Source organism: Vulpes vulpes, chromosome 14 (genome assembly GCF_048418805.1).
Source record: "Vulpes vulpes isolate BD-2025 chromosome 14, VulVul3, whole genome shotgun sequence".
NCBI classification, from domain to species: Eukaryota; Metazoa; Chordata; class Mammalia; order Carnivora; family Canidae; genus Vulpes; species Vulpes vulpes.
Window position 1 is genome coordinate 76,121,568 of NC_132793.1, and position 21,521 is coordinate 76,143,088.

General features: G+C 53.4%; 1 protein-coding gene across 10 annotated transcripts in view; it reads left to right on the top strand.

Moving 5' to 3' along the window:
• Positions 1–21,521, top strand: part of LHFPL2 (LHFPL tetraspan subfamily member 2) — a 153,743-nt gene that overhangs the window by 113,568 nt on the left and 18,654 nt on the right. For 9 of the 10 annotated variants that reach the window (XM_072736943.1, XM_072736948.1, XM_072736950.1 and 6 more), the window contains one exon: positions 16,531–17,179. In XM_072736943.1, coding sequence (XP_072593044.1) covers positions 16,729–17,179 — 451 coding nt within the window. In that variant the 5' untranslated portion in view covers positions 16,531–16,728. Of the gene's footprint in view, positions 1–7,935; positions 7,956–16,530; positions 17,180–21,521 lie in introns of those variants that run through there. The other variant, XM_072736951.1, reaches the window with a different exon arrangement.

Below are 21,521 nucleotides of genomic sequence, written 5' to 3' on the forward strand. Positions count from 1 at the left end.
GGTGTCCCAGCCCTGGCTCACGTACAGGCACGTGAGCACACCTGCAGTTGTTGGCATGTGAAGGGATGAAGTTGATGGTACGTGACTGGGACCTTTCACTCTCAGAAATGGGATCATTTCACCCCTGGGTTCCTGGATTTGGCGGCATGGTTTCTGAGGAATGGCCACTACCAACCAAACTGCTACACCTCTCTTTCTGAGGAGGAGGAAATTGGGGTACTCTTCTCTTGAATTAAATTGTGTGTCTTCCATTAGATGAAAAGCTCACAGTTTTCTCAGTCACATCCCTTGAAGCCCCCTTCCTTCCTCTCCTGAAAATGTCCCACGTTGGTCATGAGCTATTAGAGAACTTAGCAGGAAGGGACAGCTTGCAAAAAGGCTTGCAAATTCCTTTTTGGGATCACACTTTATATTTACAAACTCTTCCCCTAATGTGGTCATTTATTTTTTTCCCCTGAGCCAAATATAAATATGCACTTACTTTGTCAAGTGCAAGCTGCTTCTTGGAATGAAGAGTTCCACTCGCACCAGTGTTTCAGGAGCAGAGGATGCTGAGCTCTGGAGCAGAAGCACAGAAGGGCAAAGCAGGCCTGCAGGTATCCCGCCCCCTCTGGCCTCCTCATATGGGCTTGATGGGAAACAGAGCATGCTTGTCTTTCAAAACTGCCCAAACCCCATGTGTTCCAGCAGTTTCTTTCTGGATGGAATTTGCATGAGAAAGCTAAACTCACTGAGAGTTCATCCTTATTCCTTGAAATCATTATGAAAAGTTCACAAATAATCCTGTCAGTGAAAAAGTGAAACTGAATGGGGATGTGGGAGCTGTTAGAACGTAGGTTAAGGGTGGCTCAGCAGTTGAACGTCTGCCTTGAGCCCAGGGTGTGATCCTGGAGACCCGGGATCGAGTCCCATGTCGGGCTCCCTGCATGGAGCCTGCTTCTCCCTCTGCCTGTGTCTCTGCCTCTCTCTCTTTGTGTCTCTCATGAATAAATAAATAAAATCTTAAAAAAAAAAAGAGCATAGGTTAATTTTAATTCTCTTGTTTAAAATTCCTCATTATTAAATAGCTCACAGATATGCCAGGATTAAATCTCATTCTCCCACTCAGCCACCATTTCCACTCACATACCCCACCCCCAAAACAGGAGGCTTCTGCGCCAGGCCTGTTGCTCCAGTGTCAGCACCGTGTAGCCCTCAGCCTTTGTCTGCCATGCATCTTCTGCACCATCTGGGGTTTTGCGACAGAAGCAGGAGAGCCCTCACCTTCACCTTCACCCTCACCCCCAGCTGCAGGTTTCTCTTAGCTTTACTTCCCCATCCTCGTGTTCCCATAAAACCTTACTGTAGTTCTCCCCATGTGGACTGCCCCCATCCCCAGCTGGTCCCAGCCCTCGGTGGCCCGCGGCTGTCCTGTGTGTGTCTTGATCCCGGTGGACAGCAGTGACGTCCGCGTGTCCCCTCCACCCCGGACGGCCTGATCTCGAACGAGGTGCTGGTATCTAATGGGAACTGTCTCGTCCTGCCTCTTCGGAGCTCAAGCGCTGGGTTGCGAACCCCAGGGACAGATAAGGGTCGGTAAATGCATATGAACAGGACTTCTCCAGTTGGGGGGCCGGCACCCTGCGACTCCTTGGTAAGCACATTAGTTTTAGCAGAGGTTTAATGAGCTTTGTTTTCGAAGAAGGGGGAGGAAAAATCAAGAAACCAGATACTCTGGGAAAAAGAAGAGCTATTTTTGCAGCATAGGTGCAGTTTCACCTCTCCCTCAGAAATCCCAGTACCTCTGTCCTGTTAGGCATCTGGGTCCCAGGTTTCTCAGCAGGGGTGAGAGGTGTTTCTGTGCGTGTGCACAACTCGTTTGTCAGCCTATTAGCACCCACCCGTAGCCGCCCTCACCCATAACACAGAGGACTTAGGCCTTGCTCCTGTGAATGGCCACCTCTGCTAAAGGGCACTTTGGGACGAAGGTCAGGAAGTTAGGAGGGGTGAAACTGGACGCGTTCTTCTCTTGAGTGGTGGTGGTGTTGACATAGCTTTATTTTCACAGCCCAGGCCTACAGCCTGCCTGCCAACTTAGGATGTGTGTAGTTGACCGCCAAATAATTTGTCTTACCAGCACCTCTTACCCCTGGCCTTTGCTATCTGTGATTATCATTTCTAATCAGATCAATTTTACTACACCTGGGTAAAATAATTGCCTTTGACAGCACTGGGACCAAAATCTAGAAAAAAAAAAATTTTTTTAATCCATCCATGATCTCACTGATAATGCCAAGGAAAATTGAAAATCACTTTAAATTAATATCAGCTCAGCAGCTTCATCACCAGGCTGTTGGGGTGGAGTGCTGAATTTTTAAACATCATTTGAATCACTTGGTTGATCATAACAAAACAAGACATTTTATTAGATCATTAATAAGAGTACTTATCAGATATAAGTGCCCCTGGATGGATGCAAATCAGCCTTCTGGGGCCATTTATAACTGTGGAGAGAATTACACTGCCTGACTTCAATAATTCACCAAAGAACAGAGAATAAACAGCAGCAAACATTAATTTTATAGGACAGTTTCATATGGTTTATGCTTTGAAATGAAAGGGATACGACTCTTGACTCCTGCCTGAAACTAAACTCCTTAAAAAGGAGTGTCTCCGAACATAAAGACTCCTAACTCGGGGAAACGAACTAGGGGTGGTGGAAGGGGAGGAGGGCAGGTGTTGGAGGGGAATGGGTGACGGGCACTGAGGTGGACACTTGACGGGATGAGCACTGGGTGTTTTTCTGTATGTTGGTAAATTGAACACCAATAAAAGTTAATTAAAAAAAAAAAAAAAAAGGAGTGTCTCCTATTGCTGGCCAGTCTCCGGTATGGAGACTTCGTACTAAGGAGCATTTGTGAATCCACGGGTACCCTGCCTAAAATATGTAAGAAACCAACATATAAATACTTTAAAAACAATTAAAACTTTGTACGCTATCATGTCCTCTGGCAAATGGCTATGGATTCTTCATAACCAAGCGCTTCACTTGTCTAGGACGGGTAGCAAAGTATCTAAGAAACAAAGGACCCTTTTTATGACCGTGAGTTTGCAGAACTGAGTAAGGGGGCTCCGATCACAAGGATCGTCTCTGAAGGTAAGGACAGGCAGGGGCCTCATTTGTAGCTGCTAGCCCAAAGACGGGAGCGGGAACTGCTCTGCTGTGTTTCCAAGAATGACAGACGCTCTGGAGCTGGAAATGAAAGGTCGGAGCTGGGTCCTCTCACCCCAGGCAGAAAACAAGGAGACCATGAGAAGAGGGAGCCAGTCCAGTCCACGCCCTCTGCCCAAGGGCATGTCCCCCAGCCCCTGGTCTGCTCAGTGTCATCAGGTGTGACCTTCTCTTCTGCCACTTTGTGTGTGTGTGTGTGAGAGAGAGAGAAAGGGGGGAGGGGGAACGTGCGCACACACAAGGGAGCGCAAGTCAAGGCAGGGGGAGAGAGAGAATCCCAAGCAGACTCCCTGCTGAGGGCGGAGCCTGCCCCAGGCTTGATCTCATAACACTGAGATCATGACCTGAGCTGAAATTGAGTCATACATTTAACCATCTGAGCCACCCACGCGCCCCTCCTCTGCCACATTAAGCCACCGCGTTTGGCCTTCCTGCAGGGTCTCTCCTCTGCATTCCCCCCCCAGGCCTCCTACTCCAGAAGAGCAGGACTTGAGGAGTCCTCTGCTCCAGGGGAGCCCTGGGCTGGGAGAAGGTGGTAAGAGGTGGTCTTGTGCTTGAAATGACTGCCTTTTGAAACCAGAACTAGTGGTGATCTGCGAACCTGTCCCTGTCACTTTGTGCCTGGGCTGTTGAAGCCAGAATAGTCTAGCGAGCTGTGTGGTCACCTGCCATTAGGCGAAAGCCTAGATCAGCTCCCATGTTTTCCTTGCTTCTGGTCAGTGCTTTTTTTTCCCCACTCATTACTTTGCCGTTGGACAGACTTAAGTCTGTAGAGAGTTACTGATACTAGAAGATGATTTTTGTGGCCTTGTGGAGACAGCCTTTTGAGAGCAGAAAAATAAATTTTGACCGAGATGATAAGAGTAATGGTTCCTACCACCTGATGAGTGCTGCGGCTCGTTACTCTATACCTTACTTTACCTGCGTGGGTTTTGTCATCCTTGTAACACCCTGTGAGGTAGATACTTTGATTTCTCCTGCTTCAGAGAAGTGAACCTCATTGCCCAAAGACACAGAGCTAGTTGATGGTACAGTCAGGGTGACTGCGTTGAAAGTAGATCTAGCTCCACGCTGTATCCATCCTGCTCAGTGACGCCTTTTACATGGACAAGACTGATGTTTGAAGGTGAGGCAAATTACAGCATGCCAGGGGGACCTTAGAATAGGAAGATCTAAATGGCAGAAGGAATGAGGAACGATCTCAGGCACGAGCCCAACCGTGGCCATTATGGTGCAAGTCAGGAGGTGGGGAGGCTGGATCCATTCCAGGGAGGGTCGGCCATGTGCCTGGAGCACTGACCATGTGCCAAGCACTGTTCTGAGCTTGTTATTTATTCTCACGTAATTGATCCTCACAACAAGCCCATATAGTAGGCTCTGTTGGTGCTCCATTTTACAGATGCAGGAACTGAGGCAGTCTGGCTCCAGATGAATCATTCCCTGATGCTGCCTCTCTAGGGAATCTCATTGTTCAGGAAGGGGAGAGCAGCAGGTGTTGTAGGAACTCTGAGAGAGTGACTCTTTAAAAAAAAAAAAAAAAAGAATTTATTTATTTAACAGAGGGAGAGAGAGAACAGAGGCAGGGGGAGCGGCAGAGAGCCCTTATGGGGCTCCGTCCCAGGACCCTGGGATCGTGACCTGAGCTGAAGGCAGCCGCCTAACCAACTGAGCCACTCAGGTGTCCTGGGAGAGTGGCTGTTGATCCCACCCTCATCCTGTGTGTAGGCCTAAGAGACGCTCCCCAAGACACTGTCCAGCCCATATTTTATGCCGGAACCTGGAATTATTAGCCACCCTGCTCATGGGAGAGCTTGGCGGTTGGGGTGCAGAGAAAAGGACTTTCTCTGCCACATGAGGGTTTTCTCATGAGGCCTGCGGTGATCGGGGCTATGACGAATGGTTTGCTGTGATAACGTCTGTTAGTTCTCATGACTTCAGAGGAATATGTGTCAGCCTCTCGGGGATGCTCCATTTTATTACCTAACCAAACACAGTCTATTTTTTTCCCTCTGCTGACTGCCCAGGCTCTCTCCCGAGTCGCTTTCTCTTACTGAGCCTTGTGGGGTCTCAGTGAGTCATACCCTCTGGCCGACCTGTGCCAGGGAGGACGGCGGCAGCGCCCACCGTGGCACCTGGTGTCCCCAGCGCTGGACGTGTGGTGAACCAGAACAGGCCTTCTCTGTGCCCACCTGGTCTGTCAGCCTTCCAGGGGAGAACCTGGGGGAACAGAGGGTTGTGGCATCTCTTCTTAGAGAAATGAACCTAAAGCCATTTCTGCTACAGTCTTTCTAGCACTTTTGCTTTTGTTTTTAAGCAGCCTGGTCTTCTGACACAGAGTCTCTTTCCTGAGATATCCAATTGAACTTTGTCTATGGTCACTGTGCCTCCCTATTGTTAGAAACTGTAACATTAAATCCCTGTTTCCAGAAAGAAAATACTGGGTCATCCCATCAAGCGTAGAGGTTCAGACTTCCAAAAGAGAGGGTTTGCTCTGACCATCCTGAACTCTGAGTGTGCCCTGACTCGATCTAGACTGCAGTGAGGAAAGCTCCGGGGGCCTCCTCCGCCTGGTACATTCCTCAGTCATTAGGCCAGCTCAGTAATGTAGGCCAAGGCTGTTGCCTGCATTTCGGGACTGCGCTCCCTCTGCAAGTACCTGAGGCTGCTGGCAGCTGTGTAGCGAACATACTTTTCCTCGAAGAGTGTGCATCCCTTTGGGAGCTATTCTTAAGCCCATCTGTTTTCAAAACATTTTGAAGTCTAAATATCTGGGGAATTCCTCTAGTTAATAAGTGAAGAATGTTTAAGCCTGCTTATGGTTTTGAATTTGGCATTCTCATTAGGGAAAGTTGAAAAATGCTGGGTAGCTTGATCTCTGGCTATGAAATCACTGACATGGACAGTGGTTAATGAACTGGGTGTGGATGCAGTGTACAAATCTGGCTTGCTGGTTTTTTGGAGTTTTAAAAGTCTCTAACAACAAAAAAAATAAAAGTATCTGACATTGTAAACGTGTGTATGTGTACATTCGTTGACCACACAGTATTTCGTGGGTCTTAAATATATAAGAGAAGGAAGGCTCTAGAGAGGGGAGATTTTTGATAGAGTTATAAAGAGCCTTGTTTGTGAACACCCACCTTGTACGTTTTATTCTTTACTGCGTGTGTGTTCGGTGCATAAAGCTTTAGGCCCACGTCACTTCCTGCTCGGAGCTGCCTGGCCTTCAGGAATTGTGCACACAGATGGGGAGATTCGGACGTTAGGCTGCAGGTTGTATCTTCAGATACAAAAAACCAGGATCGACGTGAGTGACATATTAAAAAAACGAGTTTGAACGTTTCAGTGGGGCTCTTAGAAATAGGAGCGTAGCCTACAGGAGACTTTGGCTTTTTTCTTTAGCTCATTCAGAGACTTTTAAAAATGATGCTCACTGCTTAGCAGTATTGGTTACAAGCAAAAACGACTTCAGTGAGAATATAAAAGGTTTGAAAAGAAAAAGGTGAGCAATGACCAGCATCGTCTTGGTCTCTGGGTAAATCCAAAGTTATCCTCTTGGTTTCAAGGACGTGGGTCGTCTGCATATTTGAGCCCAGTTCGCTGGTAATACCCTTTAGTGGCTGATTGGAAACCACATGGCTCTGCTGAGAGCTCTGCAGGCCGCCCAGAGCGGGGGTGGCTTTGCGATGGGCTCGCTCGGGGGTTCTGGGTGCAGGTTGCCACAGTGGTGAGCAGCTCTGGCCCTGCACCCTCCGGGAAGTTGCTGGTGGGCTTTCGGCCCGCAGGGGGTGCCCCGTCTGGGGCCGGCGGCTGCCCGTCCCGGTGGCTCTCGGACAAGGTGTCTGTGGCCTCCAGCTCCCACCCATCGCCTCCTTAGCAGCGGGTGGCCCTCCGCACCGAGGCCTGCTTGAACTGAACCCTCCGTTTCCTTGTGTCAGTAGCACAGGTGGGTGAGATTTTCAGGGCTGGGGGGGGGGGGGGTGTAAGGAAAGAACCTTCTTTGCTGTTCTTTAACAGTGCCTATTTCCAAATTAACGTTGTTGTCTGGCACTTCTTAGTGAGTTTATGAAATGATACCATATCTGTTTTTTTTTTTTTAAAGGACTTGGTTCAAAAGAGGCAGTACCTATATTTTACAAACTTCGTATTTAAATGACAGATATTCTCAGGAGTTGTTGGAAGTCTTCCTGATGGGGGCCACCAGTTTGCACCCTCGTGCTGCCTCCAAAATGACCGGATTCCTAGAAGGAGTACCCTGATTCTCAGATTACCTGCAAAATCCCAAGTGTGGCCCTGGCTCTCCGTCTGCCCGTGACTCACTGGCCACCTGGAGCCTCTCCGGCCCCTCTGCGTGCCCCCTGCCCTGCGTCCTGGGCAGCCAGCACCCCTGCTCCACGGTGGGGGGCTCGGGTGGCAGCCCGCCCACCACTCCCTCGGGGTCTCTTGTCCCCTGGGTCAGCCGACACCCTCCCGCGACCCTGCAGGTTCCGGCTACTCGGGAGGAGCCGCCCTGACGCCGGGTCAGACCGGCCTGTGGGCGCCCTGCACCCCGGGTCCCGCGGCCCCTGCCCTGGCGGCCCTGCGAGCGCGGCCGGCCTCCCTTGGTCGCGGCGCCAGCTGGCCTGTGCGAAGGGGCGGGCTTGCTGGCGGTGGCCCCAGCTGGCAGCTGCGGACGGCGGCTGGAGCCGCACACGCTCCCCGGGAGGAAGAAGTAGAAGCAGGGAAGGGGAAGCTGAGGCAGCTGCAGGTGAGTCAGGGCTCTTTGGTAGGAGTCCTCAGAGAGGTGCCTGCTGCGCCAAGCAGTCTTCAGGCTGGGCCTCTGAGTCACTTTATAAATGTCCTCATTTATTCAAAAGGGCATTTTTATTCTTTCTTAGTACTTCCAAGTATTAACCATAAAATAAATGTAGTGAGAGCAAAACCTGCATCGGAGCAGCTCACCACCGCGTTGTACCGTGAGTCCTCCTGAGGTCGCTGCCAGGAGCTAATGTTTCTCCTGTATTATTGTTTAATTAGAGAAGGTTCTTTGCCGTGTGCGTGCTGGAGGATGGTGACGTGGGATTGAACCTGACGCCAGGAGAGTCGGGACCGGCCGGTGCGCCGATTCCAGCAGGAGCACTGCCCGCAGATCCCACGCTGGGATCCCACGCTGGCGGCGGCAGCGCTGGCATTGGGCCCACGCTGTGTGTTTATCAAGGAGCAGGGGCCCCTGCTTCATGCTCTCGGGGCCCCGGGCTGACGGGGACGCCTCTCTCCGAGGTGTCTTTGATCTGATGGGAGAAGTAAGGGAGCTGGAGAAGGAGGCTCCCCCTCAGGAACTCTGCTGCTTGGATGTGACATGTGTCACTTCTCAACATGGACTGGCTGAAGCCAGCGCCCTGGTCAGGCTGGATGTGGGTAGGGTGGAAAAATATGGCCATCATCCACGGAGAGACAAAGGATAGAATTGAAAGAATAATAGAGTCTTCCCCAAAAGCTTCCGCAGAAGCTTCCAGTCAGAATGGGACTCTTGTTCTAGTTGATTCTTGGGTTTTCTGGGTTTGTGTGAGAGACTCAGAAATAACAGATGGCATAATCCTCTCCGTTTATCATGTTTGGTTTTTCTTAAGCTGTTGGAAGGGAACCTGACTGATGGCATTGTATCTTGTGAGCAGCAGTGATTCTTTCTGCCTGTGTATGGAAGGGACTAGAAAGCCTGCAGTTGCTGTAAGAATGAGTGTCTGTGCTCGCCAGTGCTGGGAGAGGCTGCCCAGCTGTCCACTAAGACAAGCCAGAAGCCTGTTCCCTAAGGGTTATTTATTCTCAGAGTTGAGGCACTTAGACAGAGGGCATTTGGAGTCTCTCGTGTTCATTGGGCGTCCATGAAGAAGGAAGTTATATATCTTGATTTTTATGCATAAGTTCTTCTAAGTTATTTGGTTTCCATCCTTTGTTACTCTTCTCCATTAAAACACTCTATTGTCTTATTGATCCTGAAAAAACTAACGAGGCTCACTTCAAGACTTACATTTTGCTTGGTATCACAGAATTAATTATGAACTTGAAAAACACCTTTAGTTTAAAATTACATACAACAGTGACATTAAAAGTTTTTTTTTTTTAACTTTTACTTGAACTTTGAAGTTCAAGCTCTAATTCCATGGAAACAAACCAAAAACGTTAGGATCCCACAGTATATTGAGGGCATAGGCATACGGCCCCTGGCTTGTAGGATGCGCTCCAGGTCACTCTTCAGAGTCTTCCTGGGAGATTGATTCTTCAGGCCCTCGTGTTTGACAGAGCATAAGACCCATAAAGAAGGACATGCTTTCTAAAGATTTTTAGATGATGAGGTTTGCACAAGGAAAAAAAAAAAATGAAACCAGTTAAATGGACTTCAGAAATCTCATAAGGAATGAATCATTTAGAAAATAGGACCAGACAAGTAGACGTGCTCCCTCGGGGGGCTGATGTCTCAGGGAGGAAGTATAAGAATGACGCCTCTAGAAGTGGTGCTTGGCAAGCGGATGGATCCCATGTAAGAGGAGTGAGAGTGGGCATAAGAAAGAGGTGTGAGGAGCAGGGAATTAATGGACACACTTGATGACGAGCAAGAGTTCACTGGGTGCTCCAAAAGGCTCGTTCAGTTACTTTCGGAGGGTGGGCCCTCGCTGCCCTGGAAGGGCCAGCAGGCAGCAGAGACCGCTTAGAGGTCTCCCCTCAAGGAGGGGAAGCATCTTGTAGGGGGAGCCAGGCTGGGCTCGGGTCGTAACCAGGATGCCTGCACATGAGCTGGGTCTCCCTGGGAAGTTCCTTGACATTTCCTGGCATTTGGAGTGGCCAGGGCCACCTGAGCAGGTTCCGAGTGGACAGCCCAGCTCCAGGGGAGGAGAAGTTGAGAGAAATAAGGCTACATGGCCAAACTTGCAGTTTTCTGAGGTAGTCCAAGACCTTCAGGGAAGTAAAGGAGGTTAACAGCAAATGACCTCCTGCCCATAGTAACCCGGGAGCCCCGTCTTGCCAGTTGCTGAAGAGAGATTACTGAACACAATAGCTGATTTTTGTGTGTGATCCAAATGAACGTCAGGGCCCCACAAGGGGCAGGGTCCAGGGCCCCGTCCCTGCGCGTGTTCACTGAGGCAAGCTGGAGTCACGCCCCGTCAGCCTGCCATCTTGGGACACACAGACTAGCACGGACCTTACACAGAAATTCAGAAAAACAGCTAAAAGTGTACCGATGAGGTCAATTCGTGAATGTCCAGCTTACGGGGCTTGGCGTGCCTGTCAGGCCTTTGTGGAAGGCAGAGGCTAACAGTCGTTTCATATTGTACCTACACATGTCACACTGCTCTCTGTGGGAAGCCTCCAGAAAGGGGTTCTTGCCCGTAGCACCGCTGACATCGCCTCCTTGGGGGGCTGGCCTGTGCCCTGCAGGCTGGTGGGCAGCGTCCTTGGCCCCCTGGCTGCCCGCAGCTCGTTACTCTACTCCATGAGGACCCGACCGCCGAGTGCTCCCCAAGTGCTCCCCAGCAGAATGCCGGCGGAGGTGGGGGCCAGAAGGGGGAAGGAATCGGCGGGAATCTGGAGGCCAGCGGGGACGCAAGGACGGGGCGCGGGTCAGTGCGTGTAGGCCTCTTCTCCCCACGTCAGGATACCTGCATTTCCTCAGTCAGCTCGAGGGGGGCCGGGGCACAGGAGAGGCACAAAACCTCTTTGGTAGCTGGTGTTTTGGGTGGTTGTTTTGGGATTTTATTTATTTGTTCATGAGAGACACACAGAGAGAGGCAGAGGCACAGAGAGAGGCAGAGGCATAGCAGGGGCAGACCCCGGGGTCCCGGGATCGAGTCCCTCATGGGCTCCCTGCACGGAGCCTGCTTCTCCCCCCGCTATGTCTCCACTTCTCTCTGTGTCTCTGCCAGTGCGGCCACCTCACCGCGTGTGACGCTTCCTCCAGACCCTGTCTTAGACTTCACTGTACAGAGAATCTCCTGAGGGCTTGTTAAAAACCAAGTTTCTGGCAACAGCTCCAGAAAGTTTGATTCAGTGTGTGGGGACCAGAAATTCAGAGGTGGTTTTTTTTTTTTTAAACCAGGTGGCCTACGTCTCCCTCTAGGAGGTGGGAGATGGTCCAGGGGCCACACTTCAAGAAGCAGCCTCCTAGAGGGTCTTTCCAACTTTTGGAAGGCAAAAAGCACATAAATTCTATTTGCCTAATCCTCTTATCCTCCCAGAAGATTCTGGGAGACCATATTGCCAAAGAAACCACCGGTGACGTGGGAGCAACATGCAATCTGCTCGGAAGTGTATTGATCATTTGAGTCACATGGGTCACAACAGGAAATTTATTATTTGACCATATGATCACGTGATCGGTATGCCAGCGATTAGTAACAGCTCAGGCACGTTGAGCACGTGATTGGCCTACGCAGCTGCCCCCGGACTCCTTGCGGCAGCCTTGGGAGCCAGAGGTCGCTACCCCAATTTTTGCAGGAGAGGAAACGGAGGTGGGCGAGGTGGAGGGTGAATGGCCTGCCCAAGACTCGCGGCTGCCAGCGGCAGAGCGGAGCCTGGCGTCCGTTTGCCAAGGCCCGGGAGCCCGCAGCCCACAGCCCACACAGCGTGGCGCTGCCAGCACCTCAGGCTCCCTGCACACGCGGCCGGGAGCAGGTGGGGAGTGACAGAGGGCCCAGGGCCTTCAAGGGGTGGCCTTTGAAGTCATGGGAAGGGGGCACCCGAGCCTGCAGCAGCCTTGCCCTCACCCCAGCCTGGGCCCCGCTGGCGCAAGGGAATCCCTGAGCAAGGGCCTCCTGCCGGGGGGACCTTGGTCCCAGGCCCGCGGAGCTCTGTTGCCCTGCGTTCTATATAAAGTGTGATTCCATTTCGAAGAAATACAGCAAACAGTTCTTAGAAGTAAAATCCCTTCGGTGAAGGACTTTTCCAGCTTCCAGGATGGCATCTCTCAGGACAGGGCTTCTCAACTTGCCCAAGGAGCTCCCCAGAGCCCGCCCAGCCAGCCCTCGATGTGCTCCCCACCAAAACTCTGGGTCTCCAGGGCCCAAGAGGGCCTGGGCAGGTTTCTGTCTCTCTTTATATATATATATATATATATATATATATATATATACATACATACATATATGTCCATATACGTATACAATTATTCTGATTCTGAGGTGTACTCAGTATTATTCCTCCCAGGAATAACACAGCATCACCTGCAAAGGAGTCTCACCAAAAATATTTAAGCCGATTCTAAACTAGCCTTTAGATTTAACCTCATTTCTATAAAGCAAGGGATAGAAAAAACTTTAAATGACCTCATGAGGAAGCAGGCAAACCTGTAAGGCACCTGGCCTGGTATCTTCAAAAAAAGAAGTCAGTGTCAGGGGAAAAAATGCAAACAGGGTTAGGGGTGAAAGGATTATTTTTCACTAAAAGAAACAAGACAGCCCAAGGGGCGCCTGGTAGCTTGGTCAGTAAAGCACAGGACTCTTGTTCTCAGGGTCTTGAGTTCAAGCCCTGTGTTGGGTCTGGAGCTCACTTAAAAGAAACGAGACACAAAACCAAATGCAATGCATGAGCCTTGACTGAGTCATGGTTTTAAGAAAACAACTATAAAAAATGGGGCAGGATAGGGAAATTTGAGTGTGGACTAGGCTTTGGATATAAGGAAAGTATTGTCAGTTTTTTGGGGTGTGTTAATTTTATTGTGGTTATGTAGGAAAATGTCTTTATTTTTAGGAGGTGTATGCCACGGTGTTTAGAGTTGAAATGTCAAGTCACATCTGTGACTTGTTTTCAAATGGTTCAGAAAAAAAAGACTGCATGTGTGAGGCCATGTACCAGTGTTGACTCTCAATGTTCATAGTCTGTTCTTTTCAACTCATACCCATGTTTGCCAATTTTTCATAATAAAGTAGAAAAGAGAACCAAGGTGAAGAAGCAAGCTAGTGTTCTTCAGAACGCTGTCGTGGGCTCCTTTACAGGCTTTGCTGCTCTGGTAATGACGGCACCCTTGTCTCCTGTGACGCACGTCGGCGTGGGGTCTGCTCACTGTGCCTCTGCCCCTTGGTTTCTCTTACGGTCACCTCCTGGCCAGCCGGCCCTGGGTGGCTGTGCCTCCCCTGCCCCTCTTCCCTGCTCACTGACAGCAGGAAGCTGCCAAAGATAGGACCCTGTGATGGAAGTTACAAACCCAGTTGAGCTCAGCTCACTGCCTTTACCCTTGTACGAGGGCTTTGTGGGGGTCGACCGTTGGTCGGCTGCCCGCGCTGCCCTCTGCCTGCAGTAGCACTGTAGGGCACCGGGGCTTGCGGTCCGACTCTCGCTCTCTCTCTCTCCCTCTCCCTCTCCTTCTTTCTTCTTCTTACTTGCTAAGTATTACCTCTTATTACTTGCTTTACTCTGCGGAACTTCGTGATAATCAGAGCACCATTTCCTGAAGTCAGAGGGCTGTCCAGTTATCCACAACCATCTGGGCTCTGTGAAGTCAGCCGTCCCGGGATGGAAATGTATGTAGTGGCCTGCGGAGAGAAGACTTTACCTGGAATGTCAGCAGGGGCGGGTCTTCTTTGAGTGACTTCTGGAGGAGCAGGGATCACAGGGAATAGCAGCGGATGGCATGTTGAGGAGCTGTGTGCGGGAACCCCCCCCAGGTAACAAGATCTGTAACGAGGATCTGTCTCCCCTTTGATGTGGATGTTGTGCCAGCAGGGCTCTCCCCTTGCACACATGGGACATGGCCAGAGCGCAGGCTACCGTGGAAGCCCCTGATGCACTTCCAGACTTTCCTTTGTCCTCTCGATCCGAGGCCGTTACTTGGTCCCCAGGGAAGCCCGCCAGGCAGCCTCGGGCAGCATGGCTACTCCACTGCTCCTGGCAATTGGCGAACTCGGCCCGGGAGACCAAGGCACGCTCTCGCCCTGCTCAGACAGGAGAGTGAAGACCTCATCCCAGCCGTGCTGGCGTGGATGTGGGGATTCGGTGCAGCGGACGGGGGATTGTTTTAGCACGGATGGACAGAGGACTGTGAACACAAGCACTTGGCCCACCCAACGGTCCTGCCCTAGGTTTGCCGAGGACCATCTGGCTATGGCCAGACGCCCTCTGCTCTCCTAAAGCGTCACATCGCTTCTCTCCTGAGTGGCGACCCGAGAGGCTGTCGCAGGGCCCCGAGGCTCTGCAGAAGGACAAGCGCATAGCAGTCGTTCGTTCCCACGCAGGTGTCCCACGGAACAGAGCAGGAGCAGGGATCCAGAGTGGCTTGCACAGCGGGAGCTGCTCTTCTGACCTAATTAAAGGACTCGGTAGAGGCCTCAGCCTCTCCTGACGGGCTGTGCACCGGCTGCTCGGTGGCCCAGGGCGTCGGGGGCTCATCCCTCGCTGGTTTCTCCTTCTCCTTCAGAATGGCTCCTTCTAGACAGTCTCCTGCAAAACTTTCTTTGTACTGGTAACTCTTCTCTCAAGAAGTGTTTCTCTCTGGTGGGGGGGTGTAGCAGAGTGGGGGGAACGAGTGAGTGGGAGTAGGCTCTGCTTGTGGCCTCTGCCGTTTAGGTCACACGTGAGTGCGACAGCAGGGTGGGCAGTGAGGAAGTAGGGAGTGAGAGCAGGACCCTCCCAGGAGGCCAGGTGACCTCTTGCGTCTCTAAGTAGCCTGAGCCTCACGTTTGCCTGCAGGTAGCAGCCAGGGTCCTATTCCCCAGCCAGGGTCCTATTCCCCAGCCAGGGTCCTATTCCCCGCTGAGCTCTTCCCGCAGTTAAACTGCTGTCTGGCCAGGGCCTCGCTGTGCAGGGAGAGGCCCGAGGGACAGGAGCTGGGTGTCCAGTGCTCACTCTGCCGCGCAGCGGGGGGCCAGCACCCTCCTTGGTAGCTCCTGGAGCAGCCCGGGAAGGGGAGCCCGGGCTGAGACCTGGGCCGACGGGTGGCGGGTGGCCGGGGGAGCTGAGTTGGGAACCGGGGCACGGACTCCGAGTCTGAGAGGACCAGAGCTGTCCCCTGCCCGGGTGTCCAAGGGGCTGGTCCTCAGGACGGTGCCAGGCCGTTTCCCAGAACAGCGTGTCCCCTGACCGTGACCGTGTCCGCGGGGCCCCTGGGGGCGCTGAGGCTTGGAGGCGGGAGCAGGTCCAGCCCGGCCCTGGGCCCCTTGCTCTCCAGGGCTCCCCCCACCCGCCGCAGGCCCGCGCTCCCTGGCCCCCGGGGAGCCCACACCACTCCCCGTATCTCACCACTGACAACAAGCGAACCCCGCGGCTCTCCCTGCCCCGGGGTGGGGGATCCCGGGGGAGCAGGGGTCAGACCTGAGCTGGGAGAGCACAGCCCCAGGGCCGAAGCCACCTGCCGGGGACCAGGATGGGCCGTCGTGAGCCGGGGCGGGCCCCGTCAGCGGCCGCGGGGGGACGTCGGGCGCTTGGCGGGGTCTTCTGGCTTCTCCGAACCCTGCCCGCGCGGATCCTGGCGCAGAAGTCGGCGCGCGAGGACAGACGGACGGACGGACGGGGCTCGGGCAGCGCCGCAGGGTGCACAGCCCCGGGCCGTCTCCGCGCTCGCTCGCTGGGGCTGGAGCTGGGGCTGCGGGCTGCGGGGCTGGGGCTGGGGGGCTGCGGGGCTGCGGGGCTGGGGCTGGGGGGCTGCGGGGCTGGGGCTGCGGAGCTGGGGCTGGGGGGCTGCGGGACTGCGGGGCTGCGGGGCTGCGGGGCCGCGGGGCTGGGGCTGCGGGGCTGGGGCTGGGGGGCTGCGGGGCTGCGGGGCTGCGGGGCCGCGGGGCTGGGGCTGCGGGGCTGGGGCTGGGGGGCTGCGGGGCTGCGGGGCTGGGACTGCGGGGCTGCGGGGCTGCGGGCTGCGGGGCTGGGACTGCGGGGCTGCGGGGCTGCGGGGCTGAGGGCTGCGGGGCTGCGGGGCTGGGGCTGCGGAGCTGGGGCTGGGGGGCTGCGGGGCCGCGGGGCCGCGGGGCTGCGGGGCTGCGGGGCTGCGGGGCTGGCCCCGCCCGACGCCGGGCGGAGCAGGGGCCGAGGGGTGGGGGCGGCGCCTGTGCGCCCAGAGCTCTCGCCCGACGGCGGCTGGCCCGGTGAGGGATGAGGGGCGCGGGGTGGGCGCGGGCGGAGAGGGAACCAGCGCAGACGGTGTGAGCCCGGGAAGGGGAGCCCAGACGACGGGAGCGGGGCGGCAGGGGGCGGGGGGGGCGGGGGGGAGACCGGGGGGCGGCGGGGGGGGCCGGGGCTGCGGGGAGGGGGGCGGGGCCCGGGGCGTGGCGGGGGCAGCGGCGAGGCGTGGCGGCGCCGCGCGGGGTGGGGCGGGCCGGGGCGGGCCTGGCCTTGCTGACCGCCCTGCTCCCTCCGCCCCGCAGGTGAGGCCGCAGCCGGGCCATGGCAGCATGACGCCCCGGGCGCGCGCCGCCGGACGCCGGCCAGCAGGAGCCCCGGGCCGCGGGCGTGAGCGCCCCGGAGCAGCGCCTCGTTCCTGAGCCGCCCGAGCCTCCCTCCGCACGCGCTCGCCTGGAATCTTCGGCCCGTGGACCCCCGACCTTCCCGCCTGGAGCACCAATATGTGTCATGTTATTGTCACCTGTCGCTCGATGCTCTGGACCCTCCTGAGTATAGTGGTGGCCTTCGCCGAGCTCATCGCCTTCATGAGCGCCGACTGGCTCATCGGAAAAGCCAAGAGCCGCGGCGGCGGCGGGGGCGGGGGCGGGGGCGGCGAGCCCGACGCCCGGAGCGGAGGCCCGGCCGAGCCGCCCCACCCGACCCTGGGCATCTACGCCCGCTGCATCCGCAACCCGGGCGTGCAGCAGGTGCAGCGGGAGACGCTGTGCGGGCCCTACGCCGAGAGCTTCGGCGAGATTGCCAGCGGCTTCTGGCAGGCCACCGCTATCTTCCTGGCCGTGGGCATCTTCATTCTCTGCACGGTGGCCTTGGTGTCCGTCTTCACCATGTGCGTGCAGAGCATCATGAAGAAAAGCATCTTCAACGTCTGCGGGCTGCTGCAAGGGATTGCAGGTAGGCGCGGGGAGCGGGCGGGCTCCCCCCGGGCCGTCGGGGTGGGGCGGGCATCGCACCCGCGGCGGGAGCTGCCCCCAGCGCCCCAGCCCTGCGACCCTTCCCCCGTGTTCCCCTGCGCTGCCCTCTCCCCGGCTTCTACCTCGTGGGGCCTTGTGACAGTAACTACTACTTTTTTGCTTTTGCCGGTGAGTTAAAGTGTGCTGTCCCGTCGGCGCATCCCCCCAGGAGATCTGGGGGCCCCCGCAGCGCCGCCGCCCTGCGCCGGGTCGGCCTCGCACTGGGGGGAGCCTCGAGGGAGGGGGGCGAGCCACGCAGTTGGGTGTGTGTGTGGGGGGGGGAAGAGCTATGCCGTTGGGTGGGGGGGGGGTGGAAAGAGCCATGCTGTTGTGTGTGTCTGCGGGGGGTGGGGGAAGAGCCATGCAGCGGGGTGGGGTGGGGGAGCCTCACGGGAGCCTAAGGGGTTGGGGGGGGGCGTGCTCCGGGGCTCCGGCCTCAGCGCCGTCCCCAGCCACACGAGGTCTCAGCCTCGGAGAGGAAGCAGCGGCTGGGAAGGAATCAGTATCAGCTGCTCTGTGTTTAATAATGTTCTGGCTTGAACAGTCTCCTGGAGCCTGACGGAATGTTCTATGCATTGACCTCAGAAAATACAGACTAGCTGTCCCGCTTTCAGGCAGTTGCCCACCAGTGAGCTTGTTAGGCCTCGGTGGAAGAAAGCGGAGGAGCCCTTCACGGTGACCCCAGAGCAGAGGCTGCGAGCCGCAAGCAAACGTCCCACCCGGCCAGCACTCAGCCTTTCCCATACGGGTTGGAGGGGGGTTGGAGGGGTGTCATCTCCTTCCCGCCGGCACAGGGACACACACGCAGACGCTGCAGCCTGAAGACATGGTTGAGGAACTAAAAGATAGACTCACTTTGATTTTTCAAGGGAAAAAAAAAAGTCACTTTTTAAACAATCGTAATCCAGGTGTTATTCCGAACTCTAGCAGGAGAATGGTCATCCACGCACAGCCCTAGCTGAAGGTGCAGGTGACTCATCCTCAGCAGACCCTAAAGCTAAAGCTTGGTGCGTGGGACTCCAACAGGCAAGATAAGCAGTGAGCCGGGTGTCCAGGCTGTAAAGAACCAAACCCCAAATGAATTACCTCTGGGTCGCGTCCCAGCAGACCCGAGCTCAGCAGGACTGGCCTCCACTAGGCAGATCAAACAACAGTGCTTTTCCCAACAGCTGATAAGCTAATGCTCTGTTTCTCTGATCTTAGGGGAGCCCCCATACATATTTGTGCGTGGTGGCTGGTAGATGAGGGGCTGAGAGAAATGACAGGGCCCACCCGCGGTCCGGGTCCGTTTGCGTGGCAGATGCGCTCCTGGGGCCTCATCTCGGAGAGAAGGAGCCGTGCCCTGAAGTGCTTAGGCCCTGGGACTCTGTCTCTGGGAGGCGAGGATTCTGATGTCCAGTTTTGCTGGAGATAAATGTGCCACCTCTCTGGACCTTGGCATTCCTGACTGAAAAATAGGGAGATTGGAAAATATGACCTGACCTTAGAGTTTTTTTATCTTAGATTTTTAATTTTGTGAAGCTCATTATTCCGTTTTTGATTCACTTCTGAAAAATGAAGTTTATCCCCTTCAGGTTGGCATTTTACCTTCCAGATATGTTACATAAGGTTCATCTTTCTCTAGTCAGAGATGTGCTCCTCCTTTATTGCCCTGAGACACACGGTGCCTCAGAGGTATGTGCATATGTGCTGTATGTATCTTAAAACTTGTGCTGAGAAGTAATACAAAGGGCTTTTTTTTTTTTTAAGGTTTCATTTATTTATTTGACAGAGCACAAGCAGGGGGAGCAGCAGGCAGGGGAAGAGGGAGAAGCAGGCTCCCTGCTGAGCCCGGAGCCAGATGCGGGGCTAGATCCCAGGACCCAGGGATCATGACTTGGGCAGAAGGCAGATGTGTAACCAACTGAGCCTCTCAGGCGCCCCCCCCCCCCCAAGGCTTTTGAAAAGCCAGAATAAACAGACCAAGAGAAGGCAACATGCACAATTTATTAATCCTGTTGAAGAGCCCTGGTTGACCAGAGAGGTGGATTTCTGTGTGATTTTTTCCTTACTATGTTGTATTTCCTCCTCCTTGGTGATTTATGCCTTTACTCTGATTTTTACCAAAGTGCTGGTATGCAGGCAAAACTCCTGGTCTGTCATCCCTAAGAACGGTTTTCATCCTGAGAACCTGAGTGCCTTTTAGCAAATCAGTGGCCGTTTATAGTATGAAGGGGGCATCTTGGGCCTTAGCGCCATAAGCTGTCTTTTACTGTCATTCAGAAGCAAGCCACTTCTAGATACCCTTTTAGTCTTACAGTCTGTTTACGGGCACATTTTGGTGGGAGGGGGTGCACAGAGGGAGAGGGAGACAGAGAATGCCAAGCAGGCTCCATGACCAGCATGTAGCTTGATGCAGGGTTTGATTCCCTAACTCTGAGGTCATGACCTGAGCCAAAATCCAGTTGGATGCTTAACCGACTGAGCCACCCAGGTGCCCTCATGTAGTTTTTAATAAGGTGTTAGTCCAGTGAACTCAATCTCTAAGAATGAGGATCAGTCCAACAAATGTTTTGGTGTTCTTGGTTGCTGTTTCACATAAATGTCAAGAGTGTTCATTTTGGCACAAAGATCAGTACATGTTGTAGGAATTATTCATATACTCCAGTGAATTATTCCTGACTTTTCTCTCTCTCAGTATCAGGCCTCGGGAAAAAGGGTTAAAAAGAAGGAAATGGTAGCATACTTAAGGTGCTAGTCTGTTGGTCACCTGTCCATTCTAAAAGTTGAGATTTTCTAAGGTAACTTTCTTCCCGCCCCTATCACTTATGTTCCCTGTGCATTCATACAGCATCTCAGAAAGTCTGAGATTACCTAAAATTTTGAATTGGCACGTGGCAGAGATTCCTATATAGTCGGACTGCCTTGGTAAGGCCCACTGATCTAAGGCTAAGAACTGAAATACAAGAAGTGGTAGTTTATTTTCTCCTCACAGCCCAGCAGCATCCTTTTTGAGCAGAAATCATGGGTAAGGTGACTGCACTAGCCAAGTGACTGCCTCATGTTCCCTTCCCTCTACAAGGGATGCTTGGTGGGCTCTTTCTGTCCTGATGGAGGTCTCTACTGGGTAGCTCAGGCCAACGTAAGCAGTAGCCATGGTCCTTGAATCTATGGCTGAGAAAGTGCAGCAGTGTCTGAAACAGCTGACTGCTTTGTGTCCTGTTGGCCAGTATGTAATAGCATCTGGGCAGCCCCAGCATCAGCCAAGAACTTGGTACAGCTTTGAACACCAGCCTTTCCCCCCTGCACCCCGCTTCTCAGCCCTGGATCTACGTGACGTTGGAACAAAGGGTGAGAAAGGAGCTGTTGCCAGTGCAACAAAAGCATTCTTTGGAAATACACTCAGACTGTGTTTGTTCTTAAAACTTTGATTTTGGCAAAAGTGACATTTTTGTAAAATATAACTGGAAGAAAAATTACAAGATGTGGTAAGCATATTCCTAGTACAACTGATTCTAAAGAATAAATAGCCCTTAGGTTTGTGTAGCCTCATTGTCTATAGAAAGTATAACATAAATTATTAAAATATGGGTATTTTGATTTTAGAAGTGGATGTTAAAGAATTTGCTATCTCAGTGGAACTCTCAAAATGTAGATTGCTTAAAAATAATAATAAAATAGACAATAGTTATCTATTGTCTACTAATTAATGAAGATATTGGATTTGCCTTCAAGGCAAAGCCTCCTGGTGTGAGCACCCATCTGACATTTCCTAAATACTTAGGCACAGATGCTAGAGTTCAGTACTTGCCTATTGGCAGCAATTAGAGGTCAAGCCTTACCTGTCTCTGGATCATTCCTGACCTCACGTGAAATGTCTAATAATTTACCTCACTTCTTTAAATCTCTTTTCTCACTTATAAAATGGGTATAATGAGGTATAATACATACCTCACCATTGTTTTGTGGATTAAATTAGGTAATAATATATGAGAAGAAAGGCTTAAGCACAGTACTTTGCACAAAGTAAATAATAAATGGTAGCCATGTGGTTATTAAATTTTTTCTGCTTTCTGGGCAGGTCTTAGTTTTTTTTGTTATTAATGTTTCCTAGAATTGCTGCATTTTAAGAAGTAGTGGTTTCTATTCCAGTCTTGAGAACTGACCTTGTTCTGCTGAAAATCAGACATCACTGTGTTGTCTAGGGCCATTCCCCAGCCCCCTCTAGCCGCCTGTGTTGGGGCCAAAGAGGGTAGAGCATTCCTGTGTGGCTCTGGTGTGACTGTGGGTGTCGGTGTCCTTGG